This window comes from Equus przewalskii, chromosome 6 (genome assembly GCF_037783145.1).
Source record: "Equus przewalskii isolate Varuska chromosome 6, EquPr2, whole genome shotgun sequence".
NCBI classification, from domain to species: Eukaryota; Metazoa; Chordata; class Mammalia; order Perissodactyla; family Equidae; genus Equus; species Equus przewalskii.
The window spans coordinates 7,400,901-7,425,792 of NC_091836.1; the positions used below are offsets into that span (position 1 = coordinate 7,400,901).

At 35.9% G+C, this 24,892-nt stretch overlaps 1 protein-coding gene across 25 annotated transcripts in view; it reads right to left on the bottom strand.

The window, feature by feature from the left end:
* Positions 1 to 24,892, bottom strand: part of MTMR2 (myotubularin related protein 2) — a 102,012-nt gene that overhangs the window by 16,559 nt on the left and 60,561 nt on the right. For 20 of the 25 annotated variants that reach the window (XM_008513743.2, XM_070622952.1, XM_008513740.2 and 17 more), the window contains 7 exons: positions 21,966 to 22,041; positions 17,176 to 17,270; positions 16,892 to 17,002; positions 14,747 to 14,848; positions 13,565 to 13,648; positions 7,596 to 7,745; positions 6,397 to 6,585 (listed from right to left, as the gene is read on the bottom strand). In XM_008513743.2, coding sequence (XP_008511965.1) covers positions 6,397 to 6,585; positions 7,596 to 7,745; positions 13,565 to 13,648; positions 14,747 to 14,848; positions 16,892 to 17,002; positions 17,176 to 17,270; positions 21,966 to 22,011 — 777 coding nt within the window. In that variant the 5' untranslated portion in view covers positions 22,012 to 22,041. The remainder of the gene's footprint in view (positions 1 to 6,396; positions 6,586 to 7,595; positions 7,746 to 13,564; positions 13,649 to 14,746; positions 14,849 to 16,891; positions 17,003 to 17,175; positions 17,271 to 21,965; positions 22,042 to 24,892) is intronic. The other 5 variants (XM_070622963.1, XM_070622961.1, XM_070622964.1 and 2 more) reach the window with 1 other exon arrangement.

Sequence of the window (24,892 nt, forward strand, 5' to 3'; positions counted from 1 at the left end):
AAAAAAATAGAGCAACTAGATAGTAAAACCAAAGACACAGAAAACTCATTTAAAACAGAACTAGGGGACACAGCATTCCATCAAACATCAAAACCACCACCAGCCACAAGATCTGGATGCTCTCAGTGATTATGTGGGAAGAAACAGAAGGAAGTAATGGATATAAGATGAACTGGAGAACAGGAGAACAACAAGAAAGCCTCATAGTTTTTAGTGTTTGTTCTGCTTCCTTGTTTTGGCTTTCTTCTTCCAGAACTACAGGAAAGCACAACAGATCAATCTGAGAAGTGCAGCTGAAACCAGGAAGGGTTCTGTCCATTCTAACAGCTGATGAGTCTAAAGGGCCTACACTAGATCTAAAGACCGAACCAGTCTAATCCTTATGAATTCTCCTAACTGACCAGCCAGTGATCCGTTCTACTAAGCAGACAATCAAAATTGAGCAGGACAGAGGCAACACAGACAAAGGAAGAGAAGGTCCAGATAAAAAGACAAAGAAAGAGAAGTTTCAGATAAAAGAATGGGGGCAGGGGGCCTGGGATGGGTAAAGCTGTGGGTGTAGGTGCAGGATGGGAGAGACAGAACAGAGCCAGAAAATCCCAGAAAATAAGCTCGCATGTTTTTTAACACTACACAAGAACAACAAAACAGGCAGCTCAGTGAAATTGGCTCTTCTAACTTCTGGGTGCACTTAAGCTCTGAGTCACATTTTCTAACTGAACCATGCATCCTTCTGTAAGTTTGGGAAAATCAATTTCACTTAAAAATGGTAAGAGAAAAGGACAAAGGTCAAATCCCATACAAGCTATACTGAAAAGAGAATGAGCAGGATCCAAAACATCCCTAGAACAATGTCCCAGAAAACTGAATCGTCTCTTTTCAAGCAAAGCTAAAGACATTAAAAAGTGACACCAGGGGGCCAGCCCTGTGGCCAAGTGGTTAAGTTCACACACTCTGCTTCAACAGCCTGGGGTTTGCTGGTTTGGATACTGGGCGCAGACCTAGCACCACCCATCAAGACATGCTGTGGCAGCATCCCAAACGGAGGAACTAGAATGACCTATGACTAGGATCCACAACTATGTACTGGGGCTTTGGGAAGGAAAAATAAATAAATAAATAAATAAAGAGGAAGATTGGCAACAGATGTTAGGTCAGGGCCAATCTTCCAAAAAAATGATAGCAGGCATGAAAAACAAAATAAATTACCAGCCATGAAAAACAAAATAAATTGGAATTAGAAAAACTCAGAAATGAAGTGATAGAACTTGAGAACAAATGAGAAATAAAAGCAAAGCATCAGAATGAAGATTAAATAGATTGAACACAATAGCAAATAAATACAACAGATATTAAAAGCACTAGTCGGTGAAAGGAAAATATTTAAAACCAGAACAAAATTAGAAAGACATAAAAAGTACTCAAAAGAAAGTGACAAATGATGAAGATGGGCAAAGAAGAGCCAACATAGGAATACTACCGAAGAAGAAAGCCAAAACAAGGAAACAGAACAAATACTAAGAACTATGAGTAAAGAAAACGTTCATGAAATTTTTTTTAATTGTAAATTATAAACTGAAATAGCACACATGCATATACGAGAATACAGACCTAGAACACACAACATGAAGACATATTCTGACAAAATAACTGGACTTAAAAAGAAAAAAGAAACTATTTTGGATATCCAAGTAAAAAGAGTGACTTAGGAGGGAAACAAATTTAGTTTATCATCAGACTTTGAAACTTTATGCCAAAAGAAAATAATTTAAGACACTCAAGAAAATCCAAATTAAGCGAAGAGTTTAATGTCCAGCAAAAATGACCTTCAAATATAAAGGACATAAGCTGCTACCAGCATGCAAATACTCAGATCATTATTCCCATGAGCATTTGCTGAAATATTTGCAAGATAACTGCAGACAAAAAAAAAAAAAAAAGACTAGAAAGACATCCACATAAGAATCGGATGTGAGCATGAAATTTACAGCTACTTGTAGAAGTCAGAGGTACAACAGAGAGCATGTGTAGAAAAGAGAGAATATGTAAAGCCTATATGTGCTGACAATGTAAGTGTACTACAATGTATTTTAAAAATGGGGGAAACAGGGAGAACGAATGCAAAAAAAATTAACTTTTCAGTCACTGTACAGGTGATGGTAGTATGAATATTGTTATTCTGAGACTGTGGCAGGATAAAGCAAATGAGTAATTATGGAACATACTAATGTTAGCATTCCCTGTGTCATTGAGAACCAGGATTCTTGGTGTGGAAGAAGGGAGAGAAACGTGTAATTCAGAAGGTGTTATGTAAAAACTCTTTAGCACTGAATTTAAATTGAAAGCACCAGTATGAACTCATGAGGTACTTTATCTTTAAAAATATACAGTTTTCCTAGCTCTATTCACTGAAAAGACCCAGAAATAGAACCAACCCAGTAGCAAGTAAGTATCCTGAGCACCCAGGTTATGGTTTGAAACACCATTTCTTACTAATGGAAACCAGAACTTCTTGGGGAAATGGTTATTCCAAGTCTCAGGCAGGAATTGTGCAGGACTTCCTGATGAGGCTGGTATGCCTGTCACACCAGAGAGCAAAGATCACTATGGTTACACCAGAAGAACTCAGGGGACAACCTCAACAGCCTCCCTCTGACCCAGGATGGGAAACCGCAACTTCGAAAAACGTTGCCTGCGTTGGATTAGAAAATAGTGAATATGTTTAAATACATGCATTCATAATGATACTTAAAATAATTAGTTACCTTCATGAGATGACAGGGAGTAAATTCTTTATTGGGAAAACTGGTAAATGAGAAGAATCAAGCATTTACCCTGGCTTTCTTACACGAACTGAACTGCTGGTTAACCAAAATACAGATAAGAGAAAGTGTTTCTTTACACAAAGAGCTTAACCAATAGCTCAAAAAGAAATCACAAAATCAGAATATCACCATTTTGCAACCCAGTGAATTAATGTATCTTGGCACTGAGCATCAACAGCTGCTAACATCCCAAAAAGGAGAATCAACCACAAGTTATGTACCTCCTGATATATCCCCTATAGGCTACAGCCTTGCCAAAGGGATTGAACCTGAATCTAAATAAACCTCTGAATTCGTGTGAAGGAAATTCAGAGGAGAGAAGAAAATTGAACCGTACGGTAATGTAGTTAGCAAAACCTCAACTATGGGAAATTCTACAGCTAAAAAATAAAGACAAGAAAAGATGAGCAAGGGAAAGACTATAGATTGAGAGACTGAAAAGACATATCAAATACGGTATTTATAAAGGCAAGGCTAAACTACAGAGTCTAGGGATGTATACTTCAGTAATAAAAGTATAAAGAAAAGTAAGGATAGTGGTTACTTTTAGTAGGGGTAGAAGGTGAATTTGACCAGGGTAGGGCACACATGGAAGATTTAGTGGCTGGAAAAGTTTTCATTCTTGACATGGGTCACGGTTTCAAAAGCATTTGTCATATTCATATTGATGAAGCTACAAAAATATTCTTACTATGCAGGTAAAAATATTTGTTGCAATAAGGATGTATACTCTTGCAAATTAAAAAAGGGGAGACAGATGGGGGAATTGGGTGAAGGTGGTCAAAAGGTACAGACTTCCAGTGGAAAGATTAAGTCGTGGGAATGTCAAGTACAGCATAACGACTATAGTTAGGAATACCGTATTGTATATCTGAAAGTTGCTAAGAAAGCAGACCTTAAAAGTTCTCATCACAAGAAAAAAAATTGTAATCAAGTGAGGGGATGCATGTTAACTAACCTTATTGTGGTGATCATTTCACAATATATACATATAGCAAAGCATTATGTTGTACACCTTAAACTTACACCATGTTCTATGTCAATTATATCTCATTAAAACCGGGGGGAAAAGACAAAAGGCTGGTAAACTGAATAAACTTTCTGAAGAATATTGGCAATATGTAACAAAACTTTTTAGAATATGCATATTTTAAATTTTGATATTCTACTTGTATATCTAGGAAACTATTTTAAGGAAATAAATACGCCAACAAAAGATATTTATTTCAGCTATATTTAAAATAGTAAATAAATATTTACATGCCCAATATCAGATGAATGATTAAATGAATAATGATACAGCTACATGATGAGTACTACTAAAGAATTTTTCAAGAATATTTCATAAAAAAATAATTTTATAATATAATGTTAAGGGGAAAAACAACAAAATAACCAATAAATAAATGCACAGAAAAAACAGAGGAGGAAAAGATATCAAAATATTAGTGATTATGGGTGATTTCTATTTCCTTTCTTTACTTTTTATATGCTTTCCTAGTTCTTTTATATTGTATATTAACCATTTTGTAATCAGAAAAATGTTCCAATAAATAAAATATATCAGAGTCTTCAAAAAAAAAAAAAAGGGGATTTCTATTGTGAAATATTGTGGAAATGATTAAAGAAAATAGTAAGATGAGGACTATAACATTTTGCCCTACCACCTTTTCTGCCTTATATTGCTCTCTCCTTCTTCTCTCATCCTAGAAAACATCCTAACTCTCATTCCTGATAATTCATGGTATAACGTTTAAGGAGGGGAACAAGTAATTACCGGAAAAATATATGCCAGTCCCTGAGCTATGGGCTTCACATACACATTATCTCATTTCTCTTTTAAGGAGGAATATTTACAGTTTAAGAGAGAATGCCTGGAACTCACAATGCTCTCAAAACACTAAACAGGATGGAAATAATTAGGTACATGCTACACAATTTAGAGGAAGATCATCCCAGCACTGTTATTTTATAATAGCAAAAAACACAGAAATAGCCAACAACAGTTGGTGTTATTATTGTACCACTAAAATAATGTAAGAGATGAATGTTTACTGGCATAATAAGATACAGTGTCAATTTAAAAACAGGAAAGTTACAATTACTCCTCTCTTTTTCAAATATATGTGTGCACATATATGCACATAGGTCTGGTAGTATAACCACAGTTAGAGAAAGATGTTTCTCTTTTGTGGTTAGTGCCTTAAAGTCGAATTCTGACTCCTAACAACCCCACGTACAGCAAAGTGCAACCCTGCCCGGTTTTTCTGCACCATCCTCTCACCTTCCTGCGCTTTATCAGACAATGCTCTTCTGCTATTCACAGGCTTTTCACGGCCAATTTTTTCAGAAGTGGGTGGCCAGGTCCTTCACCCTAGTCTGTCTTAGTTGGAAGCTCTGCTGAAAGCTGTCCACCAAGGGTGACCCTGCGGGTATTTGAAATAGCTGGTGGCATAGCTTTCAGCATCACAGCAACATGCAGCTGCCAAAGTATGACAACTGACAGACGGGTGGTATGGTTCCCCAACCAGGAAATGAACCTGGGCCACCAGTGAGAGAGCTGAATCTGCACCACTAGACCACCAGGTTTCTCTTTTAGTTACAGGGTTAGGGGTATTCAAAAATATTTTCTTGTTTTTGCTTATCTGCATTAGCTAATTCTTCTCTAATACATATATATCGCTTATTGACGGTAAAAAAAAAAAAAAGACATATCTTTTTAAAGCTAAGTTGTATCTCTTCTCTCTCATCCTGTAATAGATTTTGTCAACTGGACCAGAATTTGTATTTCCACAATGCAAATATTTATCCTACAGCAGAAATAAGAACTACTGCTCCAGCTAACTGCAAGCCTTCAGTCTGAACAGCCTTTATAGGTGCAGGACAGTCAGAAGAGGACACCACTGGCACTGAGAACTCTGCTTCATGATTCCTACAGTCGTGCTGTGCACACTAGTCAGTCATAAGCTCAGTTAGTTGTCAAGTTTGGAGAAAGGAGAAAGAAACTAATAATTGCTGAACACCTATTTACTATGTAAATAAGCACAGGGTTGTACACTTTTTTTTTTTTGAGGAAGATTGGCCCTGAGCTAACATCTGTTGCCAATTTTCCTCTTTTTGCTTGAGGAAGACTGTCACTGAGCTAACATCTGTGCCAATTTTCCTCTATTTTTCACATGGGATGCCACCATAGCATGGCTTGATGAGTGGTGCCAAGTCCATGCCCAAGATCCAAACCTGTGAACTCCAGGCCACAGAAGCAGAGCATGCAAACTTAACCACTATGCCACTGGGCCAGCCCCAAGTACTATGTTATAATAGATAATTTTTGCCCCTAAAACAACCTTGTCAGCTATTACTATTCTCATTTTACAAATGAGCAAATTAAATTAAAGTCTAAAAAGATTAAATAACTAACTCAAAGTCATACCATCAAGTAGGAGAGCCAGAGTTAAAATCTACATCTTTATCATCAGAAAGCCTGAACTTTCTACTACACTGTGGCTCCTGCCAAACTCAGCTGATTCATGGAATTGTAACGGCAATCTTAATTACTGAAAGACAATCTCACCTTATTGGCAACAGCATTAACACTTGGCCGGGCATCAAATATAAAGATTTTATGTGATTGCGCATTGGAGTCCATGATGGATTGAAGGTATTTTTCATCTTCTTTACTTCGCTTCCCACTCACTCCTACCATGGGCTGGCTACAGCGAGTGATTGTGGCTTGACTTTCAGGATGAATCCATGATAAAACCTTAATGGAGGAAAAAATGGCAACATATCCTTTGTATACTTCTCTGTTTATAATTCTTCTCAAAAACATTACTCTATAAAACTCTGCTTTCTAAATAGATCCAAAGCCTAGCCATGAAAGGATATATAAGGCTGCTAAAAAAAAAATCACCTTTCTTTCAAGCCAATTCCAGCATGTGGAAAACTTGGTCTCATTCTTTAATCAGACGTTGATTTATGAAAGTCATTGATTATTGGAAAGTGTTGTCTCCAGAAAAAAATACATTAACAAGGGGCTAAGTAAACCCCACTTTTTTTTTTTTTTTTTTTTAAAGAATTTATTTTTTTCCTTTTTCTCCCCAAAGCCCCCGGGTACACAGTTGTATATTCTTCGTTGTGGGTCCTTCTAGTTGTGGCATGTGGGACGCTGCCTCAGCGTGGTTTGATGAGCAGTGCCATGTCCGCGCCCAGGATTCGAACCAACGAAACACTGGGCCGCCTGCAGCGGAGCGTGCGAACTTAACCACTCGGCCACGGGGCCAGCCCCAGTAAATCCCATTTTTAAAGTTTTATTACTGTATCAGCAAAACTGTCCAGCTAGAAAGTCTTCAGAATCTACAAAACTTTGTATCTAAAATTATTTGAGCTGATCTTTCTAGAACAAAGTAATTTATCATAAATTTGTAAAGTTTTCTTCTTTCTAGGATTTAAAGGAAAAGAACATTTATCATCATGACTAAAGAATGTATAAGATAAAGAAATAGTGAATAACACAAAGCCAACTTTGTTGTCAAGTTAAGAATCATGCAATTCTGTGCAGTAATACCCATATCAGACTCTCCAGAAACCTCTTTAATCTAAGTGTTCTCTCCAAAAGTTTTAATTTTACTAAATAACTCATTCTCTAATATCCCAATAAAAGACCAGCTGCTGTAGCTTTTTTTATCCTGCATCCATTCTCCCATTTGTTAATCTCAGCATTACGGAGAGCACAAAAGCATTTGCAAAGTCTCGCCAAAGCTTCATACTTACTGGGATACGGCCTCTCGATCTGAAGGATGCCACTCTCTTTAATTCTTCATCAGGAATATTTGCTGGCACAACCAAGAGGGCAGGGTACGTATCACAAAGCTCATATCGCTCATTTATCTTTGTTATTCTCCAGCTTTCATTCGGAATTCCCTATACGTAAAATAAAACATGACAAATTACTACCCAACTAAAATATTAAGACATTAGAATAGAAGCCACTCTGTTCAACTCATCTCCACTTACCCACCTCTTCAGTTGTTGCAATAGTTATTGTCTGCCTGCGGTGACCAGGCTTTTAGGATGAGACATTCTAACATAGGGATCTGTGTTCATTTTGGCACTCGATTTTATGTTAATAGATTAAGTCATCAATATGGATCCAGTGCTGAGTCTGTGCTAAGCATATCCAATGGAAAGGAAGGAAGCAGTAAGACTGCAAATGTTCCTTGTCTCAAAAAAGAACACAGTCTCCTTCAGTTTGATTGGCTGATTGATTTTCCTGCCATTCACCTATACAAAGAAATTCAGAAGGCAGGCACCAGTGTCCACCAGAATCCTGTATACCTATTTATCACTTACATGCCTACAGTGAATTTTTCACGCCTCCATTAGAGTACTAATGGAATGTTGCTAATCTAAAACATGTTAGAAAAGCAAGGGAATAATAGGAGGCAAAGCCAAAAAGAGGAAAAGAGAAATACTTTAAATGACTTTTTAAAAACACATTGATTACTAAGCTATCACTTGGTCCTTTAATATTTCCTATTCTTATCTACTAGTATACTGTCTCACTTAATCCGTAGGATTCCCTAATAAGACACTTAAATTTTCTATCCTCCACTCTATAGAAATATAGAGGATAAAGCCATTATATTAAAAGGTTGGAATTAAGAAAATATATACTTTTTACATTTTATGACCCCTAACAACTCATATCATCAAACAGAAAAAGACAGAATTGAAAGAAACCAGGGTCGGCCCAGTGGTGCAGCAGTTAAGTTCGCATGTTCCGCTTCGGCGGCTTGGGGTTCACCTGTTCAGATCCCAGGTGCGGACGTGGCACCGCTTGGCAAAGCCATGCTGTGGTAGGCATCCCACAAATAAAGTAGAGGAAGATGAGCACGGATGTTAGCTCAGGGCCAGTCTTCCTCAGCAAAAAAGAAGAGGATTGGCAGCAGATGTTAGCTCAGGGCCAATCTTCCTCAAAAACAAAACAAAACAAAAAAAGAAAGAAACCAAATTATAGTAAAAAATACATTTAATGAGCACCTACTATGTGCAGGCACTATGCCAGCAGCCTCTTTACATACATACACACATACACACAAACATCATTGTATTCAGGTTTTGTTAACTTCATTTTACAGATGAAGAAATTGTGGCAAAGACTGTAACTTGACCAAAGGAAATAATAAAGAATTCCATGTACATTCCAAATCTGTCCTTTGTACATAAAAGTACAGTGTTCCAAAAAAAATTTACTATCCTGGTTCACCAAATTGTTATGAAAATCTGAAATCAAAGAGCAGAATGTACTCTCCTTTAAAGTAGTATTTCTCAAGCTGTTGCCAAACAGCAAGGAGGCTATTGCAATTAAGAGAAAATTCCCTCCCAGCAGTCATGTGGGAAATGCCATGAAAAGTTTCCATCTGTCCCCAGCCATGGTCTGCTTCTTCATTAGTCCCTCAGATCCTATTTATCCCCTTTAATTAGCCTGATCCCAACTTGCTTCCTATGATCTACATCTCCCCTTCCCTCTTACTCTCCTCAACTTTATATGCACTAGACAACTGTTCAGGCAAGATCCTTACTTATTTCCAGAAATAAAAGTTTCATTAGAGATTTAAAAAGATATATTTATATGCTATAATAATAACAATAAAGTACAGTGAATTGGTAAGTTTATAGAGGTGGTACTCAAGCAAGAAACTTGCATACCATCTTCAATCATGCCTTTCCCTTATCCCCTACAACCAATCAATGACCAATTTCTATGATTTTCCTTCCAAAAGTACCAGAAGAAAAGTTTGCTCACTTCCCTCACTCCTCACTGCCGCTTCCCTAATTCCGACCATTATCACTTCTCTCCTGTCCCTCTGCAATCCATTCTCCACACTGCCTCCACAATAATCTTTTAAGATGTAAAAGTTATCAAGTCATTTTTCTTCCTAAAAGCAATCAATGGCTACCTATTCCTTTTCACATAAAGTATAAAATCCTTTATGACTTAGCAAAGCCTTCACATCCCTGCTTTCCCCAGACTGATCCCTTGTCACTCTACACACTAGTCTAGCCTCTATCAACTACTTTCAGCCCCCAAATGGCTTCATATTCTTTCACTTGATTGACAGAGGACTTGCTCTGTCGATCACAGTATTCATTATTATATATTTCAATTGTTAGTTTACTTCTTTGAACCGTCCATGAAACATATGCTCTTTGGGAGTCAGGATTGTGTCTTTCTGTTTTGCAGATTTAGCCACTAGCATATAATAGGTGCTATAAGAATTTGATAAATGAATGAATAAATCAACATAACACAACGAAGCTTCCCTAAAAAGCAAAATTAGTTTCTGAAGTCTTAGAAATCATGGAGTCAGCACTAAGAGGGTCAGATCATCTGAAAAGCAAACATCTCCTGAGATCCTAATGTACCACCCCCAACCCAGGTACATACTCCCATCTCTCTCATGCCCTTCCCATAACCCTGAAAAATCACTATCTGGGAGAACCACTGTTACCATTGGGATGGTGTCACATTCTTCAGGGAAGTGGCAGGGTAGGGGTAGAACCACTGACTTAAATTACCATAACAACTATTGGCTTTTGTCCTCCTCATTCTTAGATAAACCGACACACCTATCTTCACTAAAGGAATTGCCTTCCAAGCAGAAAACTGGAGTTGGCTGGTCAGCATACACTCTCCTTGTAGACAGTGGTAAAGACATACTAACAATGTAGATCTTTGGCCTACATTTGTCTACTCTCCCTGCAAATCACTGCCCTTCAGTTAATATATCCCTTTGTCAGAGCCAAGTTACAACCAAATTAACTGGATTACAGCTTTCCTTAGTTACTTACATTCCAGTTCTCAGGATAAACTCTGTTTTCCTTGACAGGACTTGAGTGTTTTCCAAATTTGTTAAGCAATACATCTACATTATGATTGAGTGTTTGTGCAGAAGACCATACTCATTTTCTTTATACTGATTTTTACTGTCTTGGCAACTTCATGATTTTTCTTCATCTTATCCACAAATTTCAGGGTCATCTGTATAATCACTACACATGTCAAGAGTAAATTGAAGAAAACTCTCCTATATAACAAACTTAAATGGTTATTAATAGTTTTGCCCATTTTAAAAAATACACAATTTATTTTAGCACTATAATGTATAGGTCTATAGAATTAATATGGCTTTCCTTTTGTGAAATATGGCTTTTCCTTTTCCTTTTAGTGGCAGCACACAGTAAAGCTAATCAGTCATGATTTCTGTTTTCAGAGCTTTACAATGTAAAAAATATAACAACAATCATTTGGATAGATTTCTATAGTTCATAAAATACCTTCCTGTATATTACTAATCCTTCAAACAATCCCTAAAGCAGGTCCTATCAACAAGTGAAAAATAAAGGAACTGTGACATAAATGACTCATTGAAAGCACGTGGCTAAGTGTGAAAGCTAAGTAAGAGCTAGAGCTAAGATTCAGGACTAAGTCTTCTAAATGCTCTGGAATTAGATTGTAGTGACAGCTGTACAACTTTGCGAATATATTAAAAGCCAGTGGATTGTACAGTTTAAAGTGGTAAATTTTATGTTATGTGAATTGTATCTCAATTTTAAAGAAAAAAATAAGGAGGCCTGTAGGCTCTGAGATAGTACAATCTCTAAACTATATTAAATGAGAAAGAAAGGTACAGAAAGCATACTACCATCTGCTTAAAAAAAAATAGAGAGGAACTGAGATGGCTGGGGGCAAGGTCGGCCTGGAAGGGAAACCTACCTTACAATATACTCTTTTGTACCTTTTGAATTTTATAGAGTGCAAGTATCATGACTTTCGTTTTTTTTTTTTAATTTAAAAGAAAAAAAAAAAGGAATGCTTTATCTTTAATCTTAAGGTTTATATTAAGAGATTATCTTCATTTTCTTTCATAATAAACAAAAGACTTTTTAAAAAAAATCTGAGTCTTTTAACTACAAAAAATACAGTGGTCTTCCTCCACTAGACTTTAGCTTAGTTGACTCAAAGTATCTAACTCTGCAGAAAAAGTTAAATTCATCTAGTAAGTCAAAGACCATAAAGAATCTATATCACTTAATGTAGAGTTCAACGTCCTATTCTGATGGCCACATTTCCTAATCTCATAATTCTCTTTCTGTATGGGTAGTGATTTATTCTTTATTTTTTCTTTTCAATAATAATTTATTTCTTTTCTTCGGACAGTTATCTCATCTGCTTTGCAAAGTTCTATGTTCAGGCTACTAGAACAGATAGCAATTATTGCCTAGTTTCCCAAAGAACATTACTCATATTTATCAATCTAAAGACATTTGTTAGATTTTCTGATTGCTTTCCCACCTAATTCTGACAGTGGATTTTTGGATTAGCAAAAATCTTGCAATGATACTTGTAGACTCTTGGTTTCTAGTTGATCCATTTCTTTTGCATTCTGCTTCATATTTTGCCAACTGATGGTTTTATAACTGAATGAGGAATTTTAAATTTCACTTGCCACATGCCACTGAGCATCAACAAACTCAGTTTCAAACCATGTGGATAAATTTAGTTATCTAGTCATGGTCTTTGCATTTTCCTAGCTTTGCGAAACAAAACTAAGTAAATTAGAAGCTTTATAATTAAAATGCAGTGTATGAAATCTAAATACAAAAATCACAGCTTAATGATTTTTATATCTGAATTCTAGAATAATTTGGATATGAAATCCAATGATTACAAAGAAAGAATCAATGTGTCTGAATTTTAATTCTCAAGAAAGCATGGTGAAGCAATGTAGAAAATTAAAACTAAAGACTATTTTGGGTAGAGTTTAAGTATTGCAGTATAAGACTCTTTGGGAAGTGGTGTACTGGGGAAGAATAGCGAGAACGATTCCCTCTAACTCAGATTTCAAGATTGAATTCTGCTTTAATCTCTTACTGTGGTGAATCACATTAATAGGTTTTCTAATATTAAACCAACCCACCTTGGTCACAATGTATTATCTCTTTTGTACACTATCAGGTTTGATTTGTTACCATTTTATGTAGAAGTGTGTCCTCTGTGAAGAAGTAAAACTTTTAAAATTTTATGTGGAGCTAAATTATAAGCAGTAAAACTATTAAGAAATTTTTTTTATGTGTGAGGAAGATTAGCCCTGAGCTAACATCCATTGTCAATCTTCCTCTTTTTGCTTGAGGAAGATTGTCACTGAGCTAACATCTGTGTCAGTCTTCCTCTATTTTATGCGGGACGCCACCACAGCATGGCTTGATGAGTGGTGCTAGGTCCGTGCCTGGGATCTGAACCTGCAAACGCTAAGGCCACCAAAGTGGAGCATGTTAACTTAACCACTACACCACTGGGCCAGCCCCAAGAAATTTTTTCAGAATTAAATTATAGGATACCCAAAAGATAAAAATCTCAGTGAACAATGTTGAATGGCATATAAGAATCTAAAAATGCAAATATACTTACCATTTTATTTTTATTCAAAAAATTATTAAACATCTTAAAAACAAACTGATTTAGTTATAACTTTTAAATAAGAAAAGATTCACAAAAAAGTATAGTCTGAAAAGCAGTTTAAAGAAATTGAAGGCAGCCAAAACATCAGGAATAGCCTTCTAAAAAAACCAACAACAGAAACCACACAACTATATGAAGCTGTTTACTTCTACCATAAAACTTTTGTTGTAATGAAAAGAATACAGAATATGAAAATTGAAAGAAAAAAAGTACATACCTGCCTTCTATACTCTAAAAGAGAATCATACAGCTTCCACCCATTTTCAGGGAATACTTCTTTGTATTCAAAAGCAAAAAGAGGCTACAAAAAAGTAAATAGAGTTTATTAACTAAACTAAAAAAGACATGGAAAGAGGTAACGAATCAGAAACGTATCCTTATCATACACAAAGCTTTTATTTACTTATCTGCAAGGATATTTTGTATTGGTGTCCTTTTTTTATATTGTTCTAGCTTTTATTTTATAATTTTGAAAACATACTGTTTTTCATATTTTTCAAACATATAAAAAAGCAGAAGCCCACCACCAAGATTTATCAAACGCTAACATAACACCATATTTACATCAGATGTCTTTCATAGCTGTTTTAGATTTACTTCTAAACAATGAAAGACATCACATAAAAATAGACATCATCTGATATAATCAATTAGTCTGACAACACAGAGATCAGCAATTAAGCAGCTTTGAAGTTTATGCTGCATTTTCTAAAACATACTGAATAAACTTTATATTTTTCAGCAAGTAATCTGTGTGCCAAAAAAGAAAAGTTAATTTATCATTTATGTAGACAGAATGGCAGGAACAACTATGATGACAAACATTCAAATTAGAGTCAGAAGAGCAGTACTGATTCCAAATTTTACTCCCTAGTAGCTATGCCCTTGAGTTAATTGCTTACCTGCTCCTGGTTTCAACTCATAAATAGGGATAAATAATATTTACCATCATACGGCTACTGTAGAAGTTAGATTATATAACATAAATGAGGGAGCCTGACACTGTTAATAGCACATAGTAGGAACTCAATTAAGTATCTGCCCATTCTTCCCTCCTAAAATTGCAAGACTTAACTCTCAGCTCCCAATTAAAAAGAAGATTTCAAATCCTAATGAAGACAACATACAGCTTTTTATCATGGAAACATCCTGGATAGAAAGATCATATAATTATAGAATGTCAGCATGCAGGAATAAACCTTGGAAATAAGCGAGTCCAGCTTCCTCATTTTATACGTAAAAAAAGTGGTCCAAGAAATCAGATTAAACCTAAATTATACATCTGGTTAAATTGCAAAGCAGGATCATAAATGCAGAGACTCTAGATAGAACAGACAAGTTTCTTTACACTGCACCGATAATTATAATACAGATTTTTCAAAGATAAGAAACATCTTACCAGGTTATTAGAAACAGGAAATGCATATTTCATTAGATTCTCAAATATGGATCTTCTTGTTCGCCCCTCAGGTTTATGAGCAAACCGTAAATTCCGAATATCCTAGAAAAGATTTAGGATCCAAGTCATTTATTACTGTTTGTTCACTTTTTATTTAATAAACAGATAAGGTAACTTGGAACTAACTTGTAATATGGTAAAATATGTGAATTTGGGATACAAAAATAAATCGGACAGCAACTCCTGGAGGCAGGAAATTACACCTTATTGAGAGAAATAAAAAGAAACAGAACGCACTCTAATACAAGGCAGAATTCAGAGGACAGAAAATTTACCACTGCTTATGGACTCAAAGGAAGGCCAATGAAGGAGGTGGCACCTGATGCAGAGACTGGAGATTAGAGAGCTTATATCTGCAGCTTAATAGCAAGACTAATCACACTATCAGCATGTGTCCTTTCCCTATAAAAGCGCATTTTCTGTCATGAATTTCTCTATTAAAAACCTGGTTAGCTGTTGTGATATTTCCTAAGTGTCTTTGTTCCCATTATGACTGGTGATTATTTTCTGAGTTATGATCCCTTCCCAGGACTCATTTCCACTGGATCTTCTCTTTGTAAGCCTCCTGCTACTAGACTGATAGAACCAAACTCTGCCTGAACTCTTCCTCCACTCCATCTCCAAGTTCTTCAACCATCTACTCGCAGATAAACTCTGAATAGTTGGGCTTCAAACTATTCATCCAGGCTCTAAAGTCAGATAGAGACCAAGGCTCCCCTCCATTACGTGTCCTCAAGCAGTTTTCTATGCCCAGGCTGAATGCAGATATTCATGTTCTGGTATACTGACAGCTTAACAGCACTAAGAAAAAATTGGGGATTAAGAATAATTTTAAGACTAGCCATTTTATTTAAGTGTTTCAATCTGGGCAGAATTCAAAATAGCTTTATTATATCCCATTCTATAAAACTGAACACAGAGACACTGCACTACAATGCACCCACAGTCCATGAACAAGTAGAACACCTTCTTTCAAACTGATCCGAAACTAGAATGCTAGCTCTACTGTATGTTAAAACAAACATGTGTGAGAACATCTTTACAATTAGCAGAGATATTCATAATCACTCTGTTAAAGTACCATAGCAGGGGTCTATGGTTTGTCTGCAGGGGCCTTAATGTTTGGGTTTGTTGATAAGGATCTTGTTGCATGGAAAAAATTACATTTAAAATGATCAAGATTTCAAAGTCATCCTCTTTCATGTCCTCTTATATTCTATGTTCTATTTACTATTAGACCCCAGAAGAGTGATCAGGAGACAACATGCCTGACATACGGTTGACAGCTATTAATCTCTCCGAGCCCTTCCAGCTATAATGGAAAAGCATAAAAATAACTACTAAGTCATTAGCTTTAATTCTAGATTCACAAAACTTCTAAGATTAGCATCAGAAAGTATCTCGAAAGTTATGGATGTGCTGTTGCTTTTACTTTTGGCACTGGCAGAACAGCAAAAGAAAGGAAAAAGGTGACCCAGAATTGAGACATGCACAGGTGTTAATAGGCCATAATAAGGAGAACAGTGCCCTGCAGATGTGGCACATGGTATTAAATACCTATGACTGAATGTTAAAATTGTAATAATCTAAGTTTCATTCAAGTATCAATGCATTTAAAGAATGTGAGTTAGATGAGAAAATAGGGAAGGTCTATAACACTAAGCGTTTCCCACATTGTTTCAGAAGCAAAAAAAATTAGGACTAGAAACAGCAAAGGTGGTGATGATGAATATATCATAACCAATTCTTCCACTACAAAGTACTATGCCTTAAGTGCTCAGAGCCTTACGTTTCTAATTTGACAATTAAAGGTAATAATGTCTATTATGCCTATTTGAGAATTTTTATGAGGCTCAACATGAAATAATGAATGTGAAAGTACTTTGTATTGGGTCCAAAAGAATTCAAGTCTAATTCACGATAGAACACCTTCTTATTACTCCTAAATGTTGTTTTCTTCCACTAGAATAAAATTTCTAGTAAGAAATCCATTTGATATTTTGGAAACCAGTTTCTAAGCACAGGCTTTATTTAATAGAAAGCTTTTCAAATTAAATAAAATTCCATGTATATTATAACAATTACCTTGCATACAGTTTCTAGTCCATAAGAATTTTCCCCACGACTAGAAGCACCACCAATTTTTTCTACTCTACTTATCACTCCAAGAGAAGCGTCTAAAACAAATGGGGGATCCTAAAGGAAGGAAAGAAAAAAACAGTAAAAAATGAGCAATTGATACTGTAGAACTATAGTTGAGAAAAACCTTAATTAGAAATGCTTTAATTAAAAGTGATCAAAAATGAACAGAACTGTCTGCAAACAACACAAAGATGTACATATAAAAATCTCACCCAACAACGTCTTACCCGTTCCATGCTTTTGAAATATAACCTGTAATTCGTGACAGTCAGAGTTCCTCGTACAGCACCAGTGAATGGACATATATAAGTTACGTCTTTGGCTGAAAAGGCAAAGAGTCCACAATTTACTATATATTGTGCACTATTAAAAACTGCACTCTCATCTTTTCACAAATAAAATTTAATAGAATTCTGATTGCTAGTCTAACTTCTGCTCAAAAATCACAGAAACAGTGATTCAAAGAGAACTTAGAAACCAAATCCAAGCTTCCAACAATGCAGTAATCTAGGGGAGGAATGCAGAATAAATGGGAAGGACTAGAGAGGCAGAGGAACATCCTTTATCCGGAGACAGAACAGAAGGAGACAAAGATGGCCACTCTCCCTGTTGGATAAAACAGGTGCGGTAGCTGGAGTAGTGGGTGGAGAGGTGGTGGCAAGGGCGGTTAACAACAGTAAATGTCTCAAGTCACAGTCATCCCTCATCTCATTACAGTTTCTAGACCACCCCACTAATCTGCTGGTCTTCTTCTGGCCACAGTCTAGTTTATCAACATCCTCTAAAAATACAATACTTGAATCGGATAATACCAGAAACTCCTGACTTGATTATATTTATGGGGGAAAATACTGCAGGGGAAATGAAATGTATACGAAATAAAATTTCTTAGAAAAACAACAGTATAATAGGAGGATATTATATTCCTAACCAAGCCACTGATGTCAAACTTTGTAGAGTAATAATCATAAGCATTGCTTTATTAAATGATAAATGACAAATCTATACAGTATTATGTTTTCTAGAATATGCATTAATTAAGCAGAATAACTTAGCTACCACTAGCACAAAATAATATTTAATATGGTACAGTTCATAATGCCCAATATAAAGTTTTTTTATATCTTAAAATATTCATAAATTCCTGCTATGTCATTATTGCAGCAAATCAGCAGATAAAGGAACATCTTCATCGTTCCTAGGAAGTAACGCACAATTAGGAGCAACAAATTTCTAAGAACCTATCAAGGGACTTCTGGGAAACGTTAGGGACATGAAATATGTTTAATAAGGTATTGCAACTTCCTGATTTGGCTTTTTATGCATCACTTTGACGGACAGATTGCTTTGTGTGGAATTTGAAATGAGACTGATCTTCTAACAAACATTTCTAACCTTCAAAATAGTTCCCTTGGGAATGTTCAAGATCAAGCTACATTTTTTTAAATCATTGTTTCCAATGCACTTTCAACGTTTCATTTAGAGGGAAGCTTTTAAAATTAAATAAGTCCATCGTTATAGAAAGATACACAAACTCGCCTTGCATATATTTCTTGACCGTATGAATTTTTACCTCAACTAGAAAGGCTTTATTCAATGTTATTAAAAACATTTCTGGACTCCTTCCAGAGCCAGTTTTCTTACTCACACAAGAAAATCAATCTTATTATTCTATATTTTACTACAGGATATGTCCCTCTTAGTCCAATGTTGTTGTTGCACCTCCCTCTTTATTCTAAAATCCAGAGATAATACACATGAAAGTGCTTCCAAAATTGCAAGTACAAATATAAGGGTTTATACCTATGTTACTATTATTATCATTAGGTTCTGCTTCATTCTGTCCCCTTTATCCTTCCTCCTCAGGCTGGTGGCAGCTAAGTCACTCTGAAGAGAGAATTTACGCTTAGCAGGGTGTGTACCAAACAGAAGGGAGACTGTGACTGGCAACCTTACCAGAATAAACGACAGTAGTAACAACCAGAATTGATGGCCTAGCACTTCAGAGTTTATAAGTACTTTTCACCTGAATACCTCCTTTAATCTTCATAACAACCTTTAAATATAAGATCTATATCACCTACAATTGTTAGATGAGAATACCAGGGCTCAGAGAGGTAAAACATATTGCCTAATGTTTTAGAACCAGTAATTGCTAAGATTAAGACTTGAATACAGTTCCTGTGACTACAAATTCAAATCTCTTTCTACCACATCAAGCAAAGCAAAGCCACTAACAGAGCACTGTCTGTCTCTTGTGTTAAAGGTGGAAATACTGCAGTCTTGGGCTACCTCTACTGCTGATGTGCCCAGGCCACAATACTCTGAGACTGTGACTTCCCTAAAGCATTCTGTGGATGTTCCTAACACTAGTAACTTTTTAAAACACCTAAACCGCAGATTGACATTAGACCAACAAAAGATCAAACGTCTTTTCTACACGAATTAATATATTCAAGGTTATGCTAGCCTTATACTTGATATTAGATTTAATTTTTGGCACAATAATCAAGTCTATATAGACAGTTTTGAATCAGAATATTTTATTTAATCTGTTAGGTATTCCTCTAAATCTTGCAATACTAATACTGCCTAGTGGTACCAAAAGAGCTTAGATCTACTAATACTCTCAAATTTTCACTGAGAGGAAAAATCTATACTAGTTTCTGCAAGGTAGACCAAAATGACCTTGAGAATACGTATCTACAAGATATGAGATATATACAAATAAATATATGAGAGCATGCAATCTGTACAGACCGACACAAAGATGTACTCTAAGTAATACAGAGAAGGGGAAATCCATTCAGCTAGGGGATCAGAAAACATAGGCCTGTGAGCTGTGCCCTAATGGCAGGCATCTTTTAGATTCGCAGAGATGGTGAGAAAGCACCCAATGCAGAGGAAGAACCTAATCGAAGATACAGAAGTGGGAAAGTAAAGTACCTACTTGGACAAAGGTAAGTATACAGGCTGGTTCTCTCTAATTTATATTTTATCACACTCTCTTCACTCCTCAATTTCCCTCCCTGGTTCCTCTACCATATAATTGTAAAATGTCTACTAAAGCTACGTTTATCTTCTTGGCCCTCTTCTCACTGCATATGCTCTCTCAGGTATTTTCCTCCTCTCATTTTTAACTAGTATCTATGTTCTGATGATTCCAAAATATGCACTTTCAGCCCTGATCTCTTTCCTAAGCTCCTAAGATATCTCTCCTAGATATCTCCACTTGAAGTTTCTCATAGGTACCCGAAATTCAATATACATAAATATTACACCAAGGGCTCATGAAAATTGAGAGGAAGACAAATTCTTAGAGACTAAGTCCTCTGGATCTGGTAACTGATTGGATGCCAGAGTTCAGAAAAATGGAGCAGTTTAGGATGACTCCTAGACTTCTGCCTTGAATGAATGGACAAGTGGAGTTATTATTAGCCAAGGGAGAGAATAAAAGAAAAGAAATAAATTTAGGGGTAAAGGTGATAATTTCAGTTTTGGAGATGTTGGGTATAAGGGATATCTATAGGATATCCAAGCACATGTGTCTAAGATGCAGGCACTTGTTTATATGCATTAGGACAGAGGTTCACACTAGAAATAACAAACTTTGGAGTCATCAGTAAATATATGGAAGGTAAAGTTACTAATTCAGATATGATCAACCAAAAAGAGCACAGAGGAGGGAAAAGGGAAATGGGTCAAGGAGGAAGTCCCAAAAGGAATGTTGCTATTTAAGGAGGAGGAGCCAACAAAAAAGACTGAGTGGTAACTTGAAAGTCTTTTATAATGTCATTTATCATAGTAGAAATAGCATGTGCTTTAGGTTCAGAAGAGGAAAAAATTGTCACAATGCTAGCTATAACTTTACTAGCTAGGCAATCTCCATACGCCTTAGTTTCCTCACCTACAAAATGAGATTAATGTCTTTCCCAGAAGATAAGAATGATTAAACGAGACCTTAAGCAGTCAATAAGGGTAACTATTGTTATTATATCATATCCAGTGCTGATAATATATAATACCTAACTCAGTAAGTAGTTCAGCAGAATAAGAGTTTAGGGTATCCACAAGGGTGAGTAAGGGGGGAGAAAAATAGACTGGGGAGGTATTCAGTCAAGAGTCAAGAGCAAGAAGAGACAAGTACCACACTAAGTGTGAAGGAACTAAATGTACTGTAGGCAAGAAGAACCCATTTTGGGGTAGTTCCCCCTTTGGCTTCATACTTTTTACACAGGAAATGACACCTGGCTAGGGAATATTAAGCATTTATCAATTCCGTTTTAAAATTATGATTGATAATAATATGAAAGTATTTACTTGGCTAAGAAACCATTTACTTTATTCTCCTAATACATCACTTTGTTTCTCAAAAGCTATGGGTATTTTGTAGATATCACACAGATGAAACAAAGTAAAAACACAAGGACAAAAAAATAGCTTAAATGTTTGTTTCCAATTTCTAGTCCATACAGTAAGTTAACCCTTAGTTCCTCAGGCTGGACAAAGAAAGGGACCTACAGGCAAATGGACTGCTTTGCAATGGAGATGAAACATTTTCATCCAAAAATTGGCCTGAGTTTATTCAGAGCAGAATAAGATAAAGGAAGCAAAAAGAAGAATGTGTTTTAAGAAAACTTACTCATACAAAGTGACAATTTGATGTTTTTTATCTAGGCAACTCAATTATCTTACTGCAGTAATTCAAAATAATGAAATTTTCTTTCAAAGAATTCAGCAACAGTTTAAAAAGAAAAAAAGCCACCTACTTTCAATGAAAGTAAAGCAAACCAGGGAAGAAACAAAATATAATTCAAAGTGCATGTTTCCCAGTTGTCCAAATACAGACATAACCAACAGGTCTAGACACACTGACTGCTGGAAGGCTGGCAGCACTGAGCGCTGCCAGATGAGAGCTGTCTCGGACAGTGGGCCTGTTCTCTGAACACTGAGAGTACTGAATAGTCCGTACAGTCAGAAAGAAGAAGGAAATTCAACCAAAAAAACCATTACAGACCCATGTCTTTAATATTTTCTCCTGGAAGCAAGGGTGGTTCTTCCATTTCTGCTAATTTGTTAGACTCCCTCAGGACCTGGATTGGAAAGAGGAGGAGGGGGCAAGAAAAGAAACATTTTTTATTCAAAGGCTAATTTTTCACTCAAATTTCAACTGAGTATGCTTGCTCTTATTTAAAGTTATAACATTATCTATCTCACATACTACTTTAAATCAAATTATAAAAACTGTAGTGTTGGCATGTATAACACGTGAAGTTGCTGTTTTTCTACAAAGCATTTACTGAGTGCTTATTTCGTATAAGGCACTATATAAAACATTTCACACATCTTCTATACAAAACACTTCACACATCTTCTCACTGAACATTACAACAGCCCTATAAATGTAGGTGCTGTTATCCCCATTTCCTACACAAGAAAGAAGAGGCCAGAAGTGACAATTAACTAGTTCAAGATCACATAGCTAAAAAGTGTCAGAGTCTAGATTTGACTGGTACTTGTAGTGGACTACAAAGCCTGTTTTCTTTTCATTAAGCCACGCCCAAGGGCCTTCATGCATTTAAACTTTGATAAAATCAAGCTCTTACATAGATTTAATGTTTAGAGACTTTGAAAATGATGTTGATAAAGAATCTTGTTGAAAGACATATTAAATAAATTATCATGATCAACAACTGTTATTGAGAAGTTACCTTATAAAGGATGCTACACTGGATTCCAAGAATGTAAAGATATAGAAACATGGTTTTCTAACGGATTTACAACCCCAGAAAAGACACACACACACACATACACAAGTTGACATAGGCTAAATACATCCCACTGGCTACCAAAAGCCTCTCCCTCCACCTCTTTCACTGCCAAACAATAAAATTCACTGCCTCCAATTCTTTACTTCCTATTAATTCCTTAACCTACAATCTGGCTTTGCCACCTAATCCAACCCCTTCCAGGGAACCTGCTTTCTCCCCAATAACCTCCTCATTATTAAAGACAATGGACATTTCTCAGTCTTTATTTTTATCTTTAGCTACAATAGATACTATCTGCAGTTGCCTGCTTCTTGAAAGCATACTATCCTGGCTAAATTCTTCCTTCCCTGGTCATTCTTTTTCAATGACCTTTATATTCCCTCTCCTCAACCTTCCCTGTTCTTCAGAGGTTTGTCCATTTCTCACTTTACTCACTTTCTGATGATCACATACCTTATCTATGACTTCACCTAAATTCAATCTACCTTGACAGCCAAGATTTTTCTCAGACTCCAGTTCCACACATCAACTGCCTAGTGTTCCTCTCCATCTAAATGTCCCACAGACACCCTGAATTCAACAGATCTCAAACTGACCTGTGTTCCACACTTAGCAAGCGGCACTACCATCCATTTGGTTGTCTCAGCCAGTTTTGGAGGAGGGCCGAGTAGTGGTCTCTGAGAGCAGACTCAGGCCTTCTACTTCAACTTTGATTTCTTTCATTACACTGAGTACCAAGACCATTAGAAAGATTCTCAAACATTTTTTTAAATAGCTTTTGACTTTTATTTCCTTCCATCCAAAAAGTAAGACTTAAGAGTCTTCAAAAGAAGGAAAAGGAAGAAAAAACAAGGTACTACTGCTGCCTTAAAGGTCACCTTCGGTAGGCCTCAAAACTGGGTTAGACAGCTTCTATATATGAGTTCCTATCTGGCACTTACCACACCGTTCTAACTGCCTGTCTGTCCTCTTCCCTAACAGACTAATGAGCCTCATATATAATTTTCAGTTGTCTAGTAGTCACATTAAAACAGCCAAAAAAGAAACAGGCAAAATTGATTTTAATATTTAATCCAATAAATCAAAAATATTGTCATTTCAACATGTAATAAATATTTTTAAAGTATTAATGAGACATTTTATATTCTTTTATTCATACTAAGCTTTCAAAATCTGGAGTGTATTTTATACTTACAGCAAATCTCAATCCAGACCAGCCACATTTCAAGCACTCAGTAGCCATATCTCTAGTGGTGCCAGTATCAGGCAGTGCTAATCTAGTAAATCTAATTTTTCATGATAATCAAGTCATTCCCTGGTTCAAGTTAGGTGCTTAGGGAGGATTAGACAAAAGGTTAGACATTATTGCTACAGCCCAATGCTCGCCTAAGGCAAATAACAGAGAACAAATTAATTCTGCTCAATAAATTTGAAATCGAAATAAATTCATACTTTTGAAAGTTTAATAATTGGTTTCATAAAGTAACCTTAATGCAATACCCAAAGAACTAAAATATATATATACACACACACATATATTTTTTATATTCCATTTTAAAACTCAAAAAAAGTCACATTTTTTAATGGTATCTAGTTGCCAGTTCCTGATATAGTCTTTTATGTAGCCACAAAACAAAGAAAAGAAGAGAGAAAGTGGGAGAAAAAAAATGAAGGGAGGCAGAAAGAGAGGGAGGAAGGCGGGCCTATAAGTTGCAGAAAAACTGGATAAAAACTTGGAATACGCAAATATATAGACTTCCTGGGTTCAAATCGTGACTGTGCCACATGCTACGGAGGTACTCTTAGACAAGGTGTTCAACCTCTTTATGCCTCATTTTCCCCATCCATAAAATTGTAATAATTATAAATGTACCCAACAAAAGGGTTGTTATAAAATTTAAATGAATTAATATATTTACAGTTTTTATCAGTGTTGACACATCATATATACTTAATAAGTGTTCTCTATTAATAATAATAAAAATTCAGACTAACAAGCTGATTGCCAAAATCTGGTAAGAATTTCTACTAGTTATGAAGACAACAAAATTAGATAGAAAGATAACATAATAAGTAACACACAGTATACTGAAAAAAAATCACACAATGCTATTCATGTGAAAGATCACACAAAGGAAGATGCTTTCTCCTTTGCCCATTGTCTACCACCTAA